The 20,961-nt window shown below is 35.7% G+C and overlaps 1 protein-coding gene and 1 long non-coding RNA gene across 2 annotated transcripts in view; both read left to right on the top strand.

Moving 5' to 3' along the window:
- The first annotated feature begins 1,014 nt into the window (after window positions 1–1,014).
- LOC141433772 (uncharacterized) lies at window positions 1,015–5,699 on the top strand. Its single transcript, XR_012451950.1, has 3 exons — window positions 1,015–1,231; window positions 2,051–2,134; window positions 5,325–5,699. It is a non-coding gene; the product is annotated as an uncharacterized lncRNA (long non-coding RNA).
- A 2,944-nt stretch (window positions 5,700–8,643) lies between these two features.
- Window positions 8,644–20,961, top strand: part of LOC141433673 (cytochrome P450 4C1-like) — a 23,992-nt gene continuing 11,674 nt past the window's right edge. The window contains exons 1-7 of the mRNA XM_074095774.1: window positions 8,644–8,886; window positions 12,155–12,244; window positions 12,565–12,678; window positions 14,584–14,769; window positions 16,878–17,074; window positions 17,184–17,241; window positions 20,871–20,959. Coding sequence (XP_073951875.1) covers window positions 8,727–8,886; window positions 12,155–12,244; window positions 12,565–12,678; window positions 14,584–14,769; window positions 16,878–17,074; window positions 17,184–17,241; window positions 20,871–20,959 — 894 coding nt within the window. The 5' untranslated portion in view covers window positions 8,644–8,726. The remainder of the gene's footprint in view (window positions 8,887–12,154; window positions 12,245–12,564; window positions 12,679–14,583; window positions 14,770–16,877; window positions 17,075–17,183; window positions 17,242–20,870; window positions 20,960–20,961) is intronic.

Genomic DNA, 20,961 nt, shown 5'->3' on the forward strand with positions numbered 1-20,961 from the left:
CCCCTTAAACATTTATTTTGATCTGTTTTTAGTATTTGTTGTTATAGCGGCAATAGAAAGACATCATCTGTGAAAGTTTCAATTGTTTAGCTATCACGATTCATGAGATACTGCCTAGTGACAGGCAGACAGACAGTGGAGTCTTAGCACTTTGGGTGTCTCCTGCGTTACCAAAATTGACACTGGCGTTATCAAAAAATCGTACCTCCAACAAGATAGTTCACGGTTTATTAGCTTAAAATTACGTAGGATGGCATGTATTTATGTACAACATCTATTACATTACAGAAAAAACATGTTTACTTACAAAAATCTGCAATTGTTTGAAAAATGTCGCGGACAGATTAGTGTGGGTAAAAAAGTTAATTGACCCAAATAAGCGTTATGTTTCACAACCGCGCTTAAATCACAGAAAAGCATGTGTAGGAAATTTAAATTTGATTGGTCAGTACATTCGGAGCAAATTAATTGTAACAGACGAATAGACAAACACACAAGTTATCTCATGAGGGTTCTTATTTTACTTTTGAATTACGGAATCCTAAAATCTATCCGGGTTCCCATTTGTTGAGCACGCTTTAAATCAAGTTATTGAAATTTCTACCAATAATGAATGATCTATGAACCCGGTTATTTTATTGCCATAAATTGCTAGTTAATAGCTTTAAATGTGTTCATGGCCATGTGAACGTTAAAATCTTAGTCACTATTTTGTAAAAATTGTTTAAAAACCAAGTAAAGGATTGCTTTTAGGGTTTTTTTTTAAACTAATTTAACAATTTGTGTTAGGAAAAAAAATATCGAACTGACTTTTGTACTGCAGATTGACGGAGTTAATTAAACAGTTGTAACATGATTTTATTTTATTTTGTCATAGTTTATTTAAGTTGTAACTTACTATACCGGACTGGGTTGAGCCAGGTTGATGATGATGTAAATACTGGAACGGATCAACGTTCCGGGTCTTTCAGATGATGCAGATGATGATAGAAATGATGAAAATGATGTTTGAGATGATAAAATACTTTAATCACGAAGATTACAAATTAAAAAAGTTCAAACAAAATATTTATTCCGTGCTAATCAAGTTCTCTTTTCGTAGTGCCGTTTGACAGCTAGTGCTGCGCCATTTTAGGGAAGGCGCGTTGGGCTCCTTCAGTACTACCATGGCGTCGCGTTGAAGTGAAGGCTGCTCAACCTTCCATTTCGTCCGCTGCTGCAGCTCTGACAGGTATTCCGACTGCCAGCGCTACCAGAAATGCTGTCTTAATTTTTCGATGTGCTGGTAATTTGTTGATGTTGACATCGAGTAAAGCAGGTGTAGGTGTTGCCGTCAGTGGCCTGCCGATTATGAAGTGCCCAGGAGTGAAGGGTCGGGAATTAAGGAGTGCTTCTATTTGAGTGAATAATGTAGAAAGCTCCTCAAATGTCAGATGTTTATCTCCCAATATTCTTACCAAATGATGTTTTGCTGATTTAATATTCAATTCCCAAATCCCTCCAAAATGTAGGGAGTAAGCGGGAGAGAATCTAAATCTATTGCCTTCAAATGCCGACTATGATGATACATTCTCATTGTGTGCCTTTAAAAGTTAATTAAGTTCGTTATTTGCACCGACAAAATTAGTACCATTGTCACAGTACAATTCGCTCGGCTTTCCCCTTCGAGCGATAAACCGTTTTGAGACAAAGTAAAAAAACTTCCGTGCTTAATTCGCTTAAACGAAGAGACACAAATAGGATTTCGTAATTTTACGAGTACAACCACAACCCTTGCGGTCACTTATTAGTAATGGGCCAGCAAAGTCGACCCCGCTCACTCGGAAAGGTAAGTTTAGCTTTAAACTTGATTATTTTACAAAGCCAGCAATTATTTACTACTGCTCTTGCTAGTAGTCTACCTCTAACTGGGCAATATTCACTCCGTATATGGGAAAGTTAATTGTGGGCCGCAATGCAGAAGTTTTTTATGGTTTTCCATGAAAATTAACTTTGTTCAATGATGCTTACTATCTTATATAATCGGGTACTTTTTTTGTAAAATTTTCAGAGGAGTTTGAAAGACGACCACCACAACGAATTATACCGTCAGTGTCAAGAAAAGGATTTAAAGACAACACGTTCGATTTCATAGGTAAGGTTTGTTTACTTATTAATCTTTCACGCTCCACTGAGAAACACGCTAATTGATGTCGTAACACTAAGTAATTAAAAGACCCCTTTAGCTAGTCGACGTTCGGACAACCTGTTCGGATTGTAGTGACTTGAGGAATTGAATCTTATTTATTTCACCTCTTTATATAAATACTAGCTTTTACCCGCGGCTTCGCTCCCTTGAACCATAAACATTTCAAAGAAGCAAGCAATCAAGCATGCAAGTGAGCATGTAAGCAAGCATAATTATGCAAGAAATAGTGCAAGCAAGTATGCATTCGAGACTGCATTCTAGCATGCAAGCAAGTATTTAATCAAGACTGCATTCAAGCGTGAAAGCAAGCATGCATTCAAGGCTGCATTCAGGCATGCATTCAAGCATGCAAGCAAGCATGCAAGCAAGTATGCAAGCATGTAATTATGCATGAAATAGTGCAAGAAAGCATGCATTCAAGGCTGCATTTAAGCATGCAAGCAAGCAAGCGCATGCATTCAAATCTGCATTCAAGCATGCCAGCAAGCAAGCAAGCATGCAAGTTAGCATGCGAGCAAGTATGCAAGCAAGCATGCAAGCATGCAAGCAAGTATGCAAGCAAGCATGCAAGCAAGCAAACAAACATGCAAGCAGTCATGCAAGCAAGCATGCAAGTGAGCATGTAAATTTTCAAGCAAGCATGCAAGCCAGAATGCAAGCAAGCATGCTTTTTAACACATTAGGTATTTAAAAAACGTTTGTGTAATGTGCATTCATAGTTCTATGTAGAGAGTCAGCTCAGCGGTTAGAATACAAAACAAACTTTTGGTCATCCTTTGGGAACGGCAATTTTTTTCGGGATAAAAAATATCCTATTATTTATTCTGGACTTACTTTTCAATGCTTATGATGTTAGAATGTGACGGATATGTATTTGTTGTAGTATGTAGTGTAGTGCATGTAGATGTAGGGTTAGTGCATGATGTAGGTTTAGTACTTAAGTCTTTCGCATAAGCTTTTTTTTTAGGTAACATCGATGGAGAGGAATTAGGTAGGTATTTTAGGCAATAAATCGCAATGTTTTTTTGGAATGGTGGTCCATTCCACCATAGTGAAGCATTTTGTACGTGATTTGGTTCTATACTTCTGGTAGCCAGGTCAGCTGGATTGTCCAGGCCAGGGACATGTCGCCAGCGAGCATTCTTTGTCAATTCTTGAATTTCTTTGACGAGATTAGCTACAAAAGGCTTTAATTCGCGTGGTGGAGTGGACAATCAGCCTAATACTACCGTAGAATCAGTCCAGTAGTATATGTCAGTTATTTTGTGACGTAAACTTTATTTACCTTTGTATTTAATTTTGCCGCGAGTAACACCACACAATTCAAGACGCGGTATAGTAACGTTTAAGGGGAGCTACCTTACTCTTTGCACATAATAATTTTGTGGTGGCTTGACCATTTGCGTCGATAGAACGTAAATAAATACATGCTGAGTACGCATCTTGTGATGCGTCACTGAACGAATGCCATTGAATATGTTTTGGTTCGCTGCAACTTATAAATCGAGGAATTCGGATGTCTGAAAGGGCAGTTAAACCTTTTTCAAAATTATGCCACATGCATGAACAGGTTCGTCCCATTCCAATTTAGATAACCATAGTTTCTGAAGTAATATTTTTGACGTTATTGTAGTTATAGACTTAATAAATCTAGTGGGTCGAATAACTGAGCTGATTTTGATAAAATTGTTCGCTTTGTCACTGGCGTTGTCAAACTAGTTATGGCAATGGGAAATTTAAGTACTGTACGTCTTCTGATGGGTCCCATTTTATGCCTAGTACACTTGACTCAGAATTTAAGTTATATTCTTTGTTGATGTGTTGTAAGTTAGTACTTTCTAGAACTGAAGGAATGTTTGTTCGAAATGTATGTAAAGGTAAACAAGCCGAGTGAAGAATGCTAGTCACAGAACTAAAAGTTCCTCCTCTGTACTAGCTCTAGATAAAAAATCGTCAACATAAAAATCTTCTTTTATGCACGTATATATGAATTTATCTGTACACTCTATACCCAACTGAATGAGACAGCGCGTGCTAAAGTACGGTGCGGAGGCTGTTCCGTAGGTTATAGTATTCAATTGCTAGATTTTAATTGAAAGTGTACTTTGTTCTCGCCATAAAATCATTTGGAAATGACGTTGTTTGGGCTCAATTAAAATTTGCCTATACATTTTCTCGATGTCGGCTTGCACAACATATTTATGTTGTCGAAATATAAGATGAATAGAACATCGGTCATCCTGTACGACAGGACCGACGTGTTGAGTTTCGTTAAGTCTTTGCAGATGCATTAAAAATTACCCGTAATATGGTTGTTTCGCTATTTTCCCGCAATATATGGTGGTGGGGGTAATAACAACCGAACTAAGGTTTAGGTACTTCGCTCATGTGACCCAATGACTCGTATTCTCACATAGATTCGATGTATTGCTGACGAACAGATGGGTTATTATTTAATGACTTTTCCACTTGTATGAGTCATTTCTTAGCCAGGTTGAAAGACTCGCCTAATGCTTCAGGCGACTCACGCATAGGAATTTCGACACAGAACCTACCAGACTCATTTCTAGATGTAGTCTGCTAAAATATAATTTCTCACAATAATCATTTTCGTTAGATTTAGGGTTTATAGATGGCAGTTCTTCGAGCTCCCAAAATATCGCTAATTGTTCTTTTATTTCCTGGAAGAAATTACAGTGAAAGTTTTCGATGAGTTAGAATTAGTATTCCACGAGGGGCCTCCTATTATCCAACCCAATGCTGTCTCACGTAGGGAACCACGGGCCATGTTAGCTAAATGACGAGAGCTATTTACATTTATATCTAACTCTAATTTGTTTGTACCTAATGTGTCCCAAAAGACGTCAGCTTCTAATAACAAATCTACCTCGTTACTTTTTAGAATTCTGGGTCGGCTAATTGAATTTAACGCGGTATACCTAACTTACGTTGATAAATGTTTACAAAAGGAAGTTTATCAGTTATAGTAGGTACAACATAGCACTTAATCGGTATGCAAAATGATGTATGTAATGAATTTAATGTACCTAATGTTGCAATGTTCGGTGATGGTTATAGATAGATGAGCCATTAAGGCCAGATACTAGGTAATTGATTATTTATATTTTGTTTGCAGACACCGTTTTTCTTCTGGGCTGCTTCGCTGATGAAAGATGTTTGGCTTCCACTATCAAGAAGTCCTCTTAAGGGCGCGCACTACCTCAGCTCGAATCCCGATTTTGCCCCCGCCTCACCGCACCGCATCGCTCGTAGCACGCACACAAGCTCGTGCGGAAAAGTCACTCAAGTTCACGAAAAATCCAAATCCAGTAACATAACACAACTACTACTTACCTGGTAACTTTTACATTATAGACGAGTATAATTATTTATAATCAGATACAATTTTACTTAGTAAAATAATTACTATACGCGAAAAGTAATTACTGTATAGCCTGTATGTGTGCGTGTGTGCGCTGAATGCAAGCGACGCAGCCTACCCGTCCGAAAGCCAAAGCGGAATGGCCAGGGGGCCGGGAAGCAGGAGCGGCCAGCGGTAAAATGGTTTTATGTGCGGTAGTTTAGGTATCTCTGTTTTACAAAAAGTGCAGCTACCATCACCTACCTTGTCATTAGTACTATTGTAATCCAAAGTTTTAAGTTGTAATTCGTAGTATTTTTTGAATATTAGCCGTTTATTTTTATATTTAGAGCCAACTTTGCGATTTTTTTCTATCGAGAAAATTTTACCGAATCGTGTTTTCGCCACTAGACGTCACTAGAGTTAGCCCTTAACTTTGCTGTATATGAGTTTCAAAGGATTGCTGCAGTCGTGTTGATAAATAAGAGGATCATACTAAGCAAATGAGATACTGTAGGCCCTTAAGATGAATGATTTGCCATTGTTTGTTAATCCAACCAGTACCATTAGACAGTAGAGCCTGGTTAGAAGCAACAGCAGACATTGAGACAGACGTAGCAGGTTGTTCAGATGTGATATGTGCAGATGCAGATGCAGGTGCAGGCGTAGGTGAGTGATGTTCGTTTGAATTAGGTGGTGATGAGTGTCCTTGAGAAGGTGGAGTTGGTATTGAATATTGCTTATGTATTAACGTGTTATGTTTTCGTTTTCAGATCCTGTAACCACCTATGTAACATTGGAATGACTGATGCCCACTACGGAAATACTGCTACTGCTACTACTACTACTACTGCATAATTGCCGTTGAAACAATTTTGCATTGCGGTCCTGTACATGATGGTTACACGCTAAACACGGATATTTAGTACCAGAACTGGATGTGGAAGGAGAAGTTACAAACGATTATGATTTTACAAAATGATGATGTTTTTCATTCCTAGTATCTTTACCTGCATGTAATGTTTCTAGTACAGTAGCTCTGTTCCCAAGAAACGAATAAAAATTCTGAAGGGTTATTGATGATTTTGACTCCCTAGAATTCCTAAATTCTTCCCATTTCCTAGCTGTAGTGGGATCTAACTTTGCTGATGCCATATAGATTATAATTGTGTCCCACTGGTTAGTAGGTTCCTCTAGAGAGTTTAAAGCGGACAAGTTTTTAGATAAAATATCAATTAAATTACGTAATCCCTTATCTGATTCACGAACTAAAGGTTCGATTGAGAAAAGGCACTTAATATGTTCATTAATAAGTAAGCGTTTATTATCAAACCGGTTGCAAAGAGCAGATCAAGCGATATCATAATTGTTAGATGATACTGTGATTGAACTAATGACATCAATTGCCGGACTCTCAAGATATGACTTTTAAATAATTAAATTTATTAACACCGTTAATATGCGTATTTTTGTGGATTTAAGAACGATGGGTATCTCTAAAAGTTATCCCTTTACTGGCGTCCCCATTAAACGGTGATATTTTTAGTGGAGGTAAATGAAATGTAGCTATATTATCACATGCATGAGCTGTATACAAGCTTCAGATGTGCCCTTTTGTTTTTTATTGTCAGACTACCCCATACATTAAGATTGGTTTTTTGGAATCTTTTTGTATTTTTTATTTCAATTCCAAATTTTTACTTTTACGGTCATCCCGTAAAACCGAAATTGAAAATACAAACTGAAATATAGATGCACAGAAAAAACAGAAAAATAAGACCATCACTGGGAATCGAACCCAGGTCCTCGGTAATCCGTACCGCGTGCTATACCGCTACACCACTGATGGTCAACGGTACCGACACGAATTTCCCTATGCACCCCATATCTCAGCTTGTGTTTCTTACTTAGTCACTTAAGCAGCGACGCTAGCGACATCTATGCCGTAAAAAGTTTGAGGGCTTACATATATAGATAAGACTAATAGTAGATTATTGTCGTGGCCTGGAAGTAGGCAATTGCTGACTGCGTATGAGTATTTAACGTTTAACTAATACGAAGCCAGCAATTGCTATTCCAGCCGAGACTAATATAAAGCTTTTCTCAAAAATGGTGAATAATTCTGAAACAGAATATACTTTTTCTCAAAATATATTATAAAATTTAATTTTATTCCAATATTTTTCGTATGATTTCCCGCCTTTTTTAATTAAAAATAAACTGCAGGTGTAAAAAAATATCTGATACCGGCCATTAGACTTGGCTGTATACGACTTGTGCCAACATTTCCATGGCCTTTTTAACTTTAAAAAAAATTGTGTCTGATTGCAGGCGCGCTAATTCATTATTGTCGAGCTAGCGCGCCTGCAATCTTTTTAACTTTTTAATTTTTCGCTGACCATAAACTATGCACTTCACCCTCTGATATGTAAAGAATAATGTCAACTTTTACGGACATTTTTGAGAAAAATCAAGTTAAATGTTTAAAATGTGATACCCATACCAGTTATCACTGGGAACGATACGCTCGAGGTAAGTCCAACTTCCACAAATAGGTCGCCTGAAGAATTCAACTCTGATGGGCAGCATTCAGGAAAATTTGTGATGTCTTCTCGTCAAATTATTAGCTTTCATTTGATACCAATATTGTTACAAAGTAAAATATATATTTTTTGTTTCCCCCACCATATTAAAATTAAATAAGTACTCGTATACCCTATGTCACTCCGACAGTTATGACCAATCTTATGATACCTCATATTATGTTAAGATCCTTCCAGCCGTTTAGGCTGCAGCGAGGATCAAAGAAATGGACATACAAACCCACATACATATAATACATACACACATACATACGCTCTAAAAACATAATAATTTCGGGCAGTCGGGTAAAAAGAACTAGGTAATAACTCAGTAATTAAGAGAATCGATAAAGCTCAGTTTATGTCATACGTAAGCGAGCTTTGCCGTTACAGCTTGTAACATACGTAATACGACATACTCTACATTAGAGTTAGACGTCATTATGCAACGAACTGGTTCTATGATCTTGATATTTTGTCCTTCGGTCTGAAAAAATTATTTATTCTTCTTCTCCGCCAGAATTCAATGCAATTCGGACACTCGGATAAGACGGTCGCAGATTGTGTGCGTTGAAAAAAAAATAGTGATACAAAAATGTTTTGGCAGTTATTACTAATTGCTGTTGCATTCTGGATTGTATACTTGAGGTGGCAGAGAAGGAGGATTCGAAAGATTTATACAGAAATATCTCCAGGCGGGCTTCAAGAGTTACCCATTATAGGACACGCTCATTTGCTAGGAGGAAGTCATGAAGGTAAAAAAGAAATAAATTATAATTTTGCGATTCTTTCCCAAATTTCGTGTTTTTTGTCATAATCAAAACCAAAGTTTTTCTTGCATAAAACACTGTATAAGATTGGTGGTATTTTTTTATTTTCTTTAATTTCGACAGATGGCTCAGTTTATTGAAAGAAATTACCGAAGAAGGCGGCAAAGTGACAAATAAAAGTAACTTTCGAGAAAAACAGCAAAAACTATTCAAAATTTTAAAATACCTGTGTCTTAGGCATAAATTTACTTACAAAAACTCTGATTACATTAAAATTTAGATAAAAAATCACGTTTTTTTATGTAAATATTTTCATTAAACAAAAATTATAAATAGTAATAATTTTGGAGGCTTTTATGTTATAGCTTAGGATTTGTGAATATTATTCGACGAAGAATAATAAGTTAAAAGGCCGTTAGCAGTGTACCCTAGCGACTTTTAAGCTTAGTATTCTACATAACTTTTATAGAATTGTTATTTTTTAAATGAAAGTTAGGTGCGATTAATACAATAGAATGTCATTACTACCAATAGCCGCGGTATTGTCTATTATTGCCAGTAGAAGATGCACGTTGCGTTGTAAATAAAAATGAAGTTAAAGTATCTTAACCGTTTTAAAGCTTAGATGTTTTTTTTACTTTTTAATCAAAATTATATAGCAACAGAAATATTTACTTTCAATACATTAAAAAGCCGTAATATGTGAGTCACTCTGTAAATAACGGCATTCTAGGTTATGAAAGGACTATAATTATTATGAGTTATGCTGTTTGAGAAGAGGTAATGACAAAAAATAAAAAGGCATACTATATAAAAAAACAATTATTTATACTATATTTTTACTATGTATTCTTCAAAACATAAAAACTTCTAAATTGGTACTTTCAATTAATAAGAGGAGTTTTAGTTAGAAGTGTTAATTAAAATTTGGGTTCTACGATTCCCATACTAAATTAATCCGCGGCGGGCCAGTTTTGTATGGAAAGCGTGCGGTCCGCGCAAGTTTATTGTATTTATAAGTACATTTCATATTATTATGTCAAAGTGATACATTTTATTTTCTTTTTTGTTCATTATTTCATCTTCAGTGTGAATTCAAAACTTAAAAAATAAACATAATTATATTAAATGAAAGCATCTTGGTTATTTTTTCACCCATCATGCAATCATAATAAAACGTGAGATAGATTTATGCATTGACATTAGCGTAGCTACTTTTCTCGTGAAGTGTCAAAGTGTTTTGTTTTGCTGTTGTTTCGCTGGCTCAATATTATAGGGTTCTATGTTTCACTGTTAAGGTATTCAAAATTGAACTTCTTGACTACATACTCAAGTTCAAACTTTGATTAACGTAAAAATGTTACATATAACCCCTGTAATAGTGGGCCAACGACTTGTCAAAGATGGTTACATTCATTTGGAACATTGAATTAATAGTTTTTTTTGTCACAATTTATGTATAGATATTAGATTTTTTTTTATCAGAGCAAAGTACAATGTTTATTTTGTGTTTATCAATCAGTCAAATCTTCAATCATTTCCGAAAATCGTTTTTTCTTGGTTGGCAATGATTCCATTCCCATAATTTTCCACTGGTATTTTTTTCCCAATTTTGATTTTTTAACACAGTTTCATTTTACTGTTATCTTTTTTTACTCTTTTAATTACATTACTTTTAATTAAAACTCAAAAACGGTATATTCGATCATGTTGAAACCAAATTCCTTGTAAGTATTTACAACGAAACCTTTCCATATTTTTTGGACAAACGGTTTACAAGATAGAGGGGGGGGGGACACAATTGCCGTTTTCGTTCTTAATTTGCCTACTATGTACGTACATACTATGTAATTAGGTACTTACTATTATTTTTTTCACTTTTTGCTCTATTATACTTTGATTTTAAACTAGATACGCAAACAGCAAAAGGTAACTGGGAACAATTTTTGCCCTTAATTTAAATTGGCGGACAATAAAATTTCATAAGGATGCATGAAGAAGGGTGCACTAAGAAGAAATATAGCAAAATTGACACGGAATAGGGAGCCGTCCTTTAGTTTTGCACATGGGCAAAGCTTCGGACATAAGCTAATATATTTGTATACTTTTAAGCCCCAGGTACCTATTTATTTATATTATTTTGGTAAAATTGTAGGACGTAAATAACCGCATTGTAGAATAGACAGGAAATAAAACAAATTAGTGCCTACAAGACGAGTACACTACATAAATACGAAAAACGAAATTCTGAAAGTAGGAATCACGAACTTCAATAACGATTTTCTTCAAAACTAACTACAAAACTTCTAATATGACTATTCCGATTCTTCATAAATCCGATTTTTATGAATCCGATAATTAAAAATACCTAATGTTTAAAATGACGATGTTCGAAATTCCGAATGTTAATAAACCGAACAATAAGAAGTCCGACTCAATAATAATCAGAAATGTCAAAAATAGGAATTCCGATTACTAAAATACCGATTTTCAAAATTCCGAATATCACTACACCGACCAATAATAAATCCCGACTTTTTAGCTTAAGCTATGTAGATTAGATTGGCCTAAAACAGTATTTACTGTTATTGATTTTCAGCAATGTGACACAAGGTCGACGAAGCTCCGCTTCGCGGAGCTCCTATTCCGCGCAATTATGGCCATGTCGCAGTTCTAACCTAACCTAACCTTAGTATGCAGGTCAATTTACCTAAATTGATTCATTCGGAATTCGAGATTCGAAATCAAGATTCCGATTATCCCACGAAGTTTATTTTGCCGAATGTCATATTTCCGAATTAGCGATGTCATGTCGGAAAATTGCTTTGCTTTTCATTCTTCGGAGTTTTAAAAATCGGATATTAAAAAAATCGATGTTTTGAAATTAGGGAAAATAAATTTCGTGTTTTTAAGTAATCGGAATTATATGTCTTAGGAATTGTGAAAATCGGAGTTTTAAAAATCTGAATTAGCAAATTCGAAATAAAATATTTCGGAGTATTTGGGTGCTCCCCTATAAGACAATACACACAGCATTGTACACTAACTAAAGTTTTTCTAAAAAAAAAATTATATAGGAAAAGAAAGGAAAAAAACATGATTAAAAATGATACATAATAATATTAATTATTACTTAACTAAAAAGGTCTCGTAATTTCTAAAAAAAAAATCCCTTGTTTCGATTTTTAATTTTTTCGCTGCGTTTCGTGTCCTATTTATTTTGTGTACATAATTTGTTGTTTTTTTTTTGTAGATTTGATGAATTTATTTAAAAAAGCCGCTCGTATAGCCAACGACCAAGGTGGTCTTTCTTCATTTTGGTTGGGACCTAAGTTGTATATAGGTAAGTAACTGTTCACACAGTATTTTTTTTACATTATTTTACCAAAATAAATTAATTAATTAGAGCTCAAACCGCGGTAACGCGTCGTATATGCTATTGTTAAATTACTTTACCTTTTATATGAAAAAAAAAAACGATAAAGTAATTACTTACTATACAAAATCATGCAATTTTTAAAACGCGTTAGCTTTACTTACCTGAAAAGTACTCAAAATATCTGACGAAATTTTGATTTAATAGTAAAGTGTTTGGTTTTGTGCAACTAGTTTCTTTAAATTGTCAGTTATTAACCTGTTTTGTTTTTAACCTCGATTTTCCAGTTGTGACTGACCCCGAGACCGTTGACGTAGTTCTCAAGTCATGCATGGACAAGGACGACACTACCATGAGGTACTGTCGGACTGTAACGGGAAATGGGAGCATATTTGCTGCAGGTAATTCAATTTTTACTAAAGTTTAAATGAAAATTTGTCATCACAAAACATAAAATATGACCTAAATATACGTTCTTCTAACTCCCGACGCAAAAAGAGGGGTGTTATATTTGACCGCTATGTGTGTCTGTCTGTCTGTCTGTGGCACCGTAGCTCTTAAACGGGTGGACCGATTTGAATGCGGCTTTTTATTTGAAAGCAGGTTTTTTAGCGATGGTTCTTAGACATGTTTCATCAAAACCGGTTCAGCCGTTTTTGAGATATTGAACTTTGAAGTGACATAGTAAGGGTTTTCCAACTTTTTGTGGGTTAGGTTAGGTTAGGTTATTCACTAAATAATTACAGCTTTCATTTTGGCGTGGTGCGGCCCGTGCGGTAGACAGCTGTCAATATCAAAAGACTAGAGAATCAAAGTGTCGAAACTTGAGTCCATAAAAATAATAATTTCAAATCTTAATCATAATTAATGTCATCATTTATTCGTTTATTACTTACGCTAATTTTGATGAGAATATTAGTGAAATTCCAGGTTGGAATATTATTTGCCACTTAAGTAAGGCTTAACGGAGTTTGCAAGAATATTCGTTACTTACCAATTAAGTAATAAGTACCGATATAACTCAAGATCCATTAGGTCCCATCACTAAACGTTACGTTAAATGCATATAACGTTTATTTACTTAATTGTGCTTTGAATTTAATTAACTGATTTAAAAATCTGATACCTTAAATTTATTTAGTTCTTTATGTTCAAATATTTTACGCCAGTCATATTCAGGCTACAACTGAAATATACTTCCATATATTTAGACCGCAGCAACTTTTTTTGAGTTAAACGAAACATGCATCAAGTGTCACGCACCATGCTAGAATGAACATACTGTAGTACGGCACTTACTTTTTGTTTTTAGTGTAAATTTATGACTAAAAAGGCAGGTAAACACTCAACATAAGTTATATACGAGTTAGGTACCTACCTACGTATTATCCCACTACAATATTATGATTGCGAAAAATTGTAAGTCTGTTTGTTTGTTGGTTTGTTTGTTACTTCATCAAGTCCAAACCACTGAACCGATTTAAATGAAATTCGATGAAAACATAGTTTGAATACCGGACAAAGACATCAGGTTTTTTTGTGTACCTTTTAGAATTGTTTGACGATGAGGAAAACAAGTCCTTGTTATATTTTCAGCGAAATGACACTCATCAATGGACAGTAAGGTGTTTTCTTAATACGTTATTAACACAGCATTATGTATGTATGTATGTAAACTCTTTAGTGTACAAAAAAAATAAACAAACACAATTGACCAACATTGAGATTTTATGTACAAAGGCGAACTTATCCCTTTAAGGGATCTCTACTGGTCAACCTTTGAATATTGTTATTTAATTATTTTTCATCACACTTGCTCGTAAACAGTGTCGTAACATGCAGGCTACCTTGCTTGCAACCCCCCAAATAAAACCCTCGACCTTAATGTGCTTGTCATGAAACCCGTGGTCGGTAAATGAGTCATTGCGCGTACAAATTTTCTTGTCATGAAGCCCAAGGTCGGTAAATGAGTCGGTGCCCGTACTGATGGTGCTGCGCGCGCTGCTGCAGGACTACATGGACCACATGCACACGCACGTTGCGGCGCATGCTGCGGGAGGTTGAGGGCGACGCTGCCAAGAGCGCAGCCTATGATATCGCCAATATTTGGAAGAATTATACTTTTTCTTTTAGAAATATAAAATTTTACTCGCAAATGTGATGAAAAACATTGTATGTCGCACGGGCGGTACTAGAATTACGAACATCGACTCATTAAAGCCCTCAGTCTTCGACTTCGGGCTTCTAATAGACTCTCGTTCGTAATTCCTTATTTACCGCCCTTAAGACAAAATGTACTATTTCAGTCCCTATATGGCGTCCTCGTCGGAAGATCTTGGCTCCAACATTCAGCATGAAAAACCTTAATCAATTTGTGGAAATTTTCGATCAACAAAGCTCCTTAATGAGCGAACTATTGAGACCAGTTGCAGAGGAAGGCGACTTTTCCATATGGAAGTACATGAACACGTATACTTTTGATTCAGTTTGCGGTAATTACCTTTTATTAATTTTTATGCCATGAATTTAAGTTGTGGAAACTTAAAATTATATAATAGTTCATTTTAATTCAGAATCAAAGTGCAGACAGGTTTAAGTTAACTCCCTTACATACTGAAATGTTAAAATTTATTCACATTTATGAATATCATAAAAATTAATAACATTTGCATAAGGATTTTCGTGTCGCAAAATAGTAAATTGATAACCAAGAGTGGAAAGTGACCCATTTCACCCGAGATATTTCTGACGCTCGAACAAATTGAGAGCGCCAATAGTTCGAGGGGAAATGGATAATTTCACCCGAGTTAGACACTTTACTTTTCATTTCGACAGTGAGGAAAGTAAAATACTACAAAAAAACAAGAGAATAATAATAAATTAAATTTACTGATATCCATCCTCCAACCTTTTCGCACTGGCCATCTGCCACGTCCGACTATAAAAAATCCAGTTGGTCACGACACGACCAAGGACCTTATATACAAAACTGGAAGTTGAACGCCGAACGAAGAAGTTTGACCTTTGTTACTTATTTATATATTTCATCTTTTTCTTTCTCATTTCAAGAATGGCTTCCATCTCTTTCTTAACCTAATTAAAGAAAGAGATGAAATATATTCGTGACATAATAAAAGTCAAATTTCTTGTTTCAAACGGATGTTCGGCGTTCAACCTCCAGTGTTGTAGGTATATTAGCTCCTTGGTCACGACGTGTATCTAGATGGCCAGGCCGAAACGTGAAAAAAAGTGTCATTGACGTAACTCAATAGTCTTCGACTCCGTGGCTAATCGTAAAAAAAAAAAACTTTTCACCCTTGAGATGAAAACGCAATTTTCCACCCGGGTATCTATCCATGAAAATTAAACTTTCCGAACAGGAGAGATGAAAAAGAATGAAAATACTTGTGGCCGAAGTTGAGCTTCCAGGGCTACTACGAAACTCGAAAATCGAAGTTTGTATCGTACCGTCCTTCCCACTCTCGTATTAAATAATATAAGCGTCAGCGGGACGGTACGATACGAACTGCGATTTTCGAGTTTCGTAGTAGCCCAGCAGGCCTGTTATACGTGATTCCAAAGGCGTTCCAATTTTATTTCTTTCGCTGAGTTTGTTATCAATATAAACCTCATATAGTTTATTACCTTGTTAATGGTTTTAAGCTTAATCCCGTCATATTATGTTGAAAATGCAAATCAAATTGATTATAAACCTTTTCTGACGTAATTTTTCGCACTTCATACTGCGTCATTAGCTTGTGACGCTTATAAAACAGCGATCACTTCTTTTGAAATCCTTTGAACGGATTACGCAGAAATGAACCAAGGCTCTGTTAATAATGATTAAGTAATAATCTAATACCAGGAAACACTAGACGTAATAAATACTATATACTCCTACGTTACTTATAGTTACCTGGAATTGCAATCAGCTGCATTTTTGCTACGTAACTACCCGCTAGTATAATTGATACTTGTATCTTTGTGCAATGTACTGGTCTAATCTTGCATGTTACAAACATGGTGCGTGGTATAACTTTTCTCTCGGTTATTAAAAACAATCAGTAGCTGACCGCGAGTCCTTTTAGTTTTCAACATGTCTGATAAATTATTTGCAATACCGTTACTGCTCTATTCAAAAGAGGTCAATATTACTAGGCACTTTACTTTTCAAAAACATGCTTTAAGGAATCCATTATTTAAAGGATTAATGCCATCTGTTCCTTCGTAAGGCTGTGTTTCCACCAAATATCTGCGAGGATGTGTTGCAAGGACTGTGTTTTTATGACCCAATAGAAACGCTTCATTTACTTATCTCGCACACCGCATCTGTGGTGGAAACAGCTGAGCAGAGCAAGGCGAGGTAAATTAAGTGTTTCTATGAGTTCATGAAAAACACATTCCTCACAACACATCTTCGCATGTCTCTAGTGGAAACGGAGCCTTATTTGTAAAAATACTTAAGATACAGTAATCGGATTTAAACAAAAGATTAAGAAGAAAAAGAAAAGAAGTTTGAAATAAGTCGAATAGGGAGGGACTCTGATTAATTGGTCACCGCAGATTGCCTCGCAATTAAATACTTGTTGTTATCTTTCAGAGAGCGCGTTGGGTGTGAAAATGAATTCTCAGCAGAACTCAGACCACCGCTTCATGAAAGCATTTGAGAAAGTTTCACATCTCGTAGCGCGGCGAATCGTTACAGTTTGGATGCACCCCGACGTTATTTACAAGAACCTGCCAATATACAAGGAGTTTAAAGAAAGTAGAAGAGTGCTATTCGATTTCGTAGATAAGGTATATTATTTGAAGATAAGATGTATGTTTTCTAAAAAAGTATAATAATTATTGAACGGTTTGAAACCGAGTTAGTTTAGTGATTCTAAAACCGTTTATTTTGTTACAGCTTATTCAAAATAAGCGTGAAGAATTAAAAAACAACAACAATCAGCTGTACGATCAAAGTGAGTCACAATATTACTTATTACATATTCAGATAACATAATTGAAGACAAGGATACTGGGGTGTCCCAGAAGTAAAGAGACAAAATAGAAATGAAATTCAGTAGTGAAAAAATATAATAGTGTTTTTATTTAAATTAAGACAAATGAAAAATTGGCCTTCTCCGGCCAGATAATTTTTTCCCTATGGTAATATTTATCTATAAATGAAATCATTTTATAATACATTCTCTCAGATAAATTCGTGAGTTCATAGAGCCTGTACCTACAAGTATATGGTTCAGACTTATTACAATGTTGGTCTTTAGCTTGCCAGATGAGGTATTTATCAAAACGCTTTATAATTCGTTATAAAGTAGTTCTGGTTTATGGAGAAAAATGATGTATCGTGTCCGTTTTTCGATGAAATTTTACCCACTTTTTTAGCAAATACTTCGTGTTCAGCTCTCTTCATTATTAAAAATCCAAAAGTTCCCGCCTAATTTGACAGATGTAGTGCCTAATCAGGCCATAACAGTTATTTTTCTTAAAAATTATTAATGTTTTCAACCAGTTTTAAATTTAAAATTTGTCTCTACTTCTACAGTCGACTGTTGTTATCTGTCTTGAGCGTTAGTAAGTAATTTTTTTTTTTAACTAAAAGTAATAATATTCAAATATTATATAACAATAAAGTCGTATAGTCGTACGGAAAACCTGCATAAAACTGCAAAGTAATTAAATGAGGTGTGTGAAGTTCCCAATCCGCACTGGGCCGGGGTGGGGTCTGGGGAAATCCTCTCATTCTGAGAGGTGGCCTGCGTCCAGCAGTGGGACGTATATAGGCTGGAATGATGGTGAAAGTCGTAGTCATTCTGGCTTTGATCTGTCACTTTCACTTCAACACGAAAAAAAGCGAGGGATAGGATCAAATGTGTTGATTACAATCTTAAATTAAATTTATGGTACTAAAAATATAACGATACCTAATTAATTTTCCAAAATGTAAATTATTTTCCCGAATTCTTAGTAAAGTATGCGACCTCGTTGCACGTAAGCCGCTTCTCTTGTTTTTTTTTTAAATGAATTTCGTATACTACCTCTAGCTACAGTTGTAATAAATATTTGTCAAATTGAATGAATTTGAAACAAATCTATTTATGTTTATGTAATAGAAATCTTAATAAAATCATATTTAAAGGTTTACTATCATTTATAATAAATTTTACTTTTATTGTTCAACCTTTTTAATGACCCAAAGAAGAGGCTTTTTGCTAAATTCAAATTACAATGCATGTTATGAGTATGAGATTTGTATTGTACCTACTGGACACTTTTTCGTTCCGATTGTTTGGCATTCTTAACTTTCTGTGTGATATCTTAAAGATATAATCGCGACTGTACGTATCATTTTCGAGTGAGAGTTTTAAATGTGATTATTATATTTGTTTTTTAATAACCAAATTATGTTTATAAATTTGTGTTTGTTTTGTAAACAGGTAGGTATATGTGGTTTTATTCTAATGCTAAATTTAAATTATGTTCTCGCTGCTGAGGTGAAAAATTGTATGTGTCACACCATACCAAAGTTTTTTTGCATCTCGTGTGTTTGAATCCCTTGCTGCTCTCAGAATTCCAACCTAGAATCACTCGCTGACGCTCGTAATTCAATTTTAGAAATCTTCGCTTACTCGGGATTCAAAATAAACATTTGCAACAAAAAAAAACTTTGCTCTCTTGTCGCACAATGAGGGCTATCGTTTTTTGTCTCACTAGATGGCGCACTGTTTCGTGAGGTTTTTAAGTATGGCTTTCAAAGTCTGTTTTTACGGGCGTGAAAACAAAGTTTAGATTAAAATCATATTTAATACACCTTAAAACCGTAGCATAAAAATATCGAGCATGCCACAGTGTTGCAAAGTCCCTGTTTTGTTCGGAAAAAAGGGAGGACAAAGGTTTCCGAAAGACAAAACTGTCTTAAACACAGACATTTATTGCCCCGGAACGCATATTTGCCATAATTTATTTCAGATATTGCAAAATATTCACAAAATTATTCTAATTATAAATAAACCCGAGCTACGCACCACAACTACACACCACTCTACCCAAAAACTATGAGATTTGACATTTCGGAGACCTCACGCTACACTAGCGCCTCTAGCGGCGAATTCATTCGCGATAGCCCTCATTAACTACGAGGGTCATGCCAAAAGAAATTAGATACTCCATGCTCGCTTGATTGGTACTGGCCAGTTCCACCGTGGAGGCTCATTAAATAGCTATAAATTTTAAAAATGGAATACTCCGGAAATTGCGTAATATTTTTTTAAATATTATTTTTCTGATTGATTCTGGCGAGAATTTGCGGTTACAATGGAACTTAGTCGCCGTGATTTTAGAGTTATGATTTATTATGACTTTAAAAAAGGCTTAAAGCCCCAAGAATGTTTTTAACTTTTAGCCACGACTTTTGGTGAGTCTGCTTGTTCTCGTGCAACGTGTCTTTAATTGGTTTGCTGAATTAAAAAAAGGGCGGGAGAGCTTTGAAGATGAGGCGAAGTCGGGGCGACCGCCAACCGCAGTTACTCAAGAAAATGTGCAAGCCGTAGAAAAAAATATCCGTGTGAACCGACGAATTACATACGTAGAGCTTGAGCGTGATCTAGGCATTGGACCAGAAGCACTGCAAACCATAATTCATGGACAACTGTCCCTCCATAAGCGTTGTTCGAGATGGGTGCCGCATAAACTCAACGATTTGCAGAAAGAACGCCGCGTGGATTGGTGTAAATTTATGATAAATAAATTCGATGCTGGCAAGACGAAAACTGTGTACTGACAGGTGACGAAATATGGTTGTATGACTACGATCCTGAAACAAAGCGGCAGTCAACGGTATGGTGCTTTGAAGATGAACCGACTCGCAACAAAATGTCGCCGAGCACGAAGCACACAGAAACAAATGGTTGCCTCATTTTTCTGAAAGACAGGCCATATTGCGACTGTGGTGCTAGAGGATCAAAGAACTGTCAACTCAGAATGGTATGAGACAGTTTGTGCTCCACAGGTGCTGTCATCTTGGTGTGACAAGCGGCCAAAGTCAGGAACCCAGCACCTGCTCTGGCACCACGACAACGCCGCCCCGCACACTTCTGCCAGAACACTCAACTATTTTAGTTCGAAAAATGTCACTATACTCCCTCACCCGCCATATTCTCCTGATCTGGCACCCTGTGATTTTTACCTGTTTCCAAAAATTATAGAAAAATTAAAAGGAAGGCGATTTGAAGCCAAAGAAGATGCCCTGGCTGCCTATAATTATGAAATTTCTGAGGTACCCAAAGAAGAATGGTCACTGACATTTTCCAAGTGGTTTAGCCGGATGAAAAAGTGTATACGTGTTCACGGTGAATACTTCGAAAAAACAGATAGCAATAATAAAAATTAAACCTTGTAGTTTTTGAATATCTAATTTCTTTTGGCATGACCCTCGTATTGTGCCAAAGACAAACTTCATTATTGTCTTTAAATTCATCGCCGCTGATACATCCGAAATTGATTAGCTGATCAAATCGTTATAATATCATTTTTGGTGTGACAATGCGATCACGTAATATAAATAAATAATGAACTTTTTTGCTCCCTTAAGGTGGCAGACGGACTTTTCTGGAAATGATGATTATGGGGTCGGGCGGTGAAAGAGGGTACACGGACTTGGAGTTACGTGAAGAAGTACTGGT

Source organism: Choristoneura fumiferana, chromosome 12 (genome assembly GCF_025370935.1).
Source record: "Choristoneura fumiferana chromosome 12, NRCan_CFum_1, whole genome shotgun sequence".
In the NCBI taxonomy this organism is placed as follows: Eukaryota; Metazoa; Arthropoda; class Insecta; order Lepidoptera; family Tortricidae; genus Choristoneura; species Choristoneura fumiferana.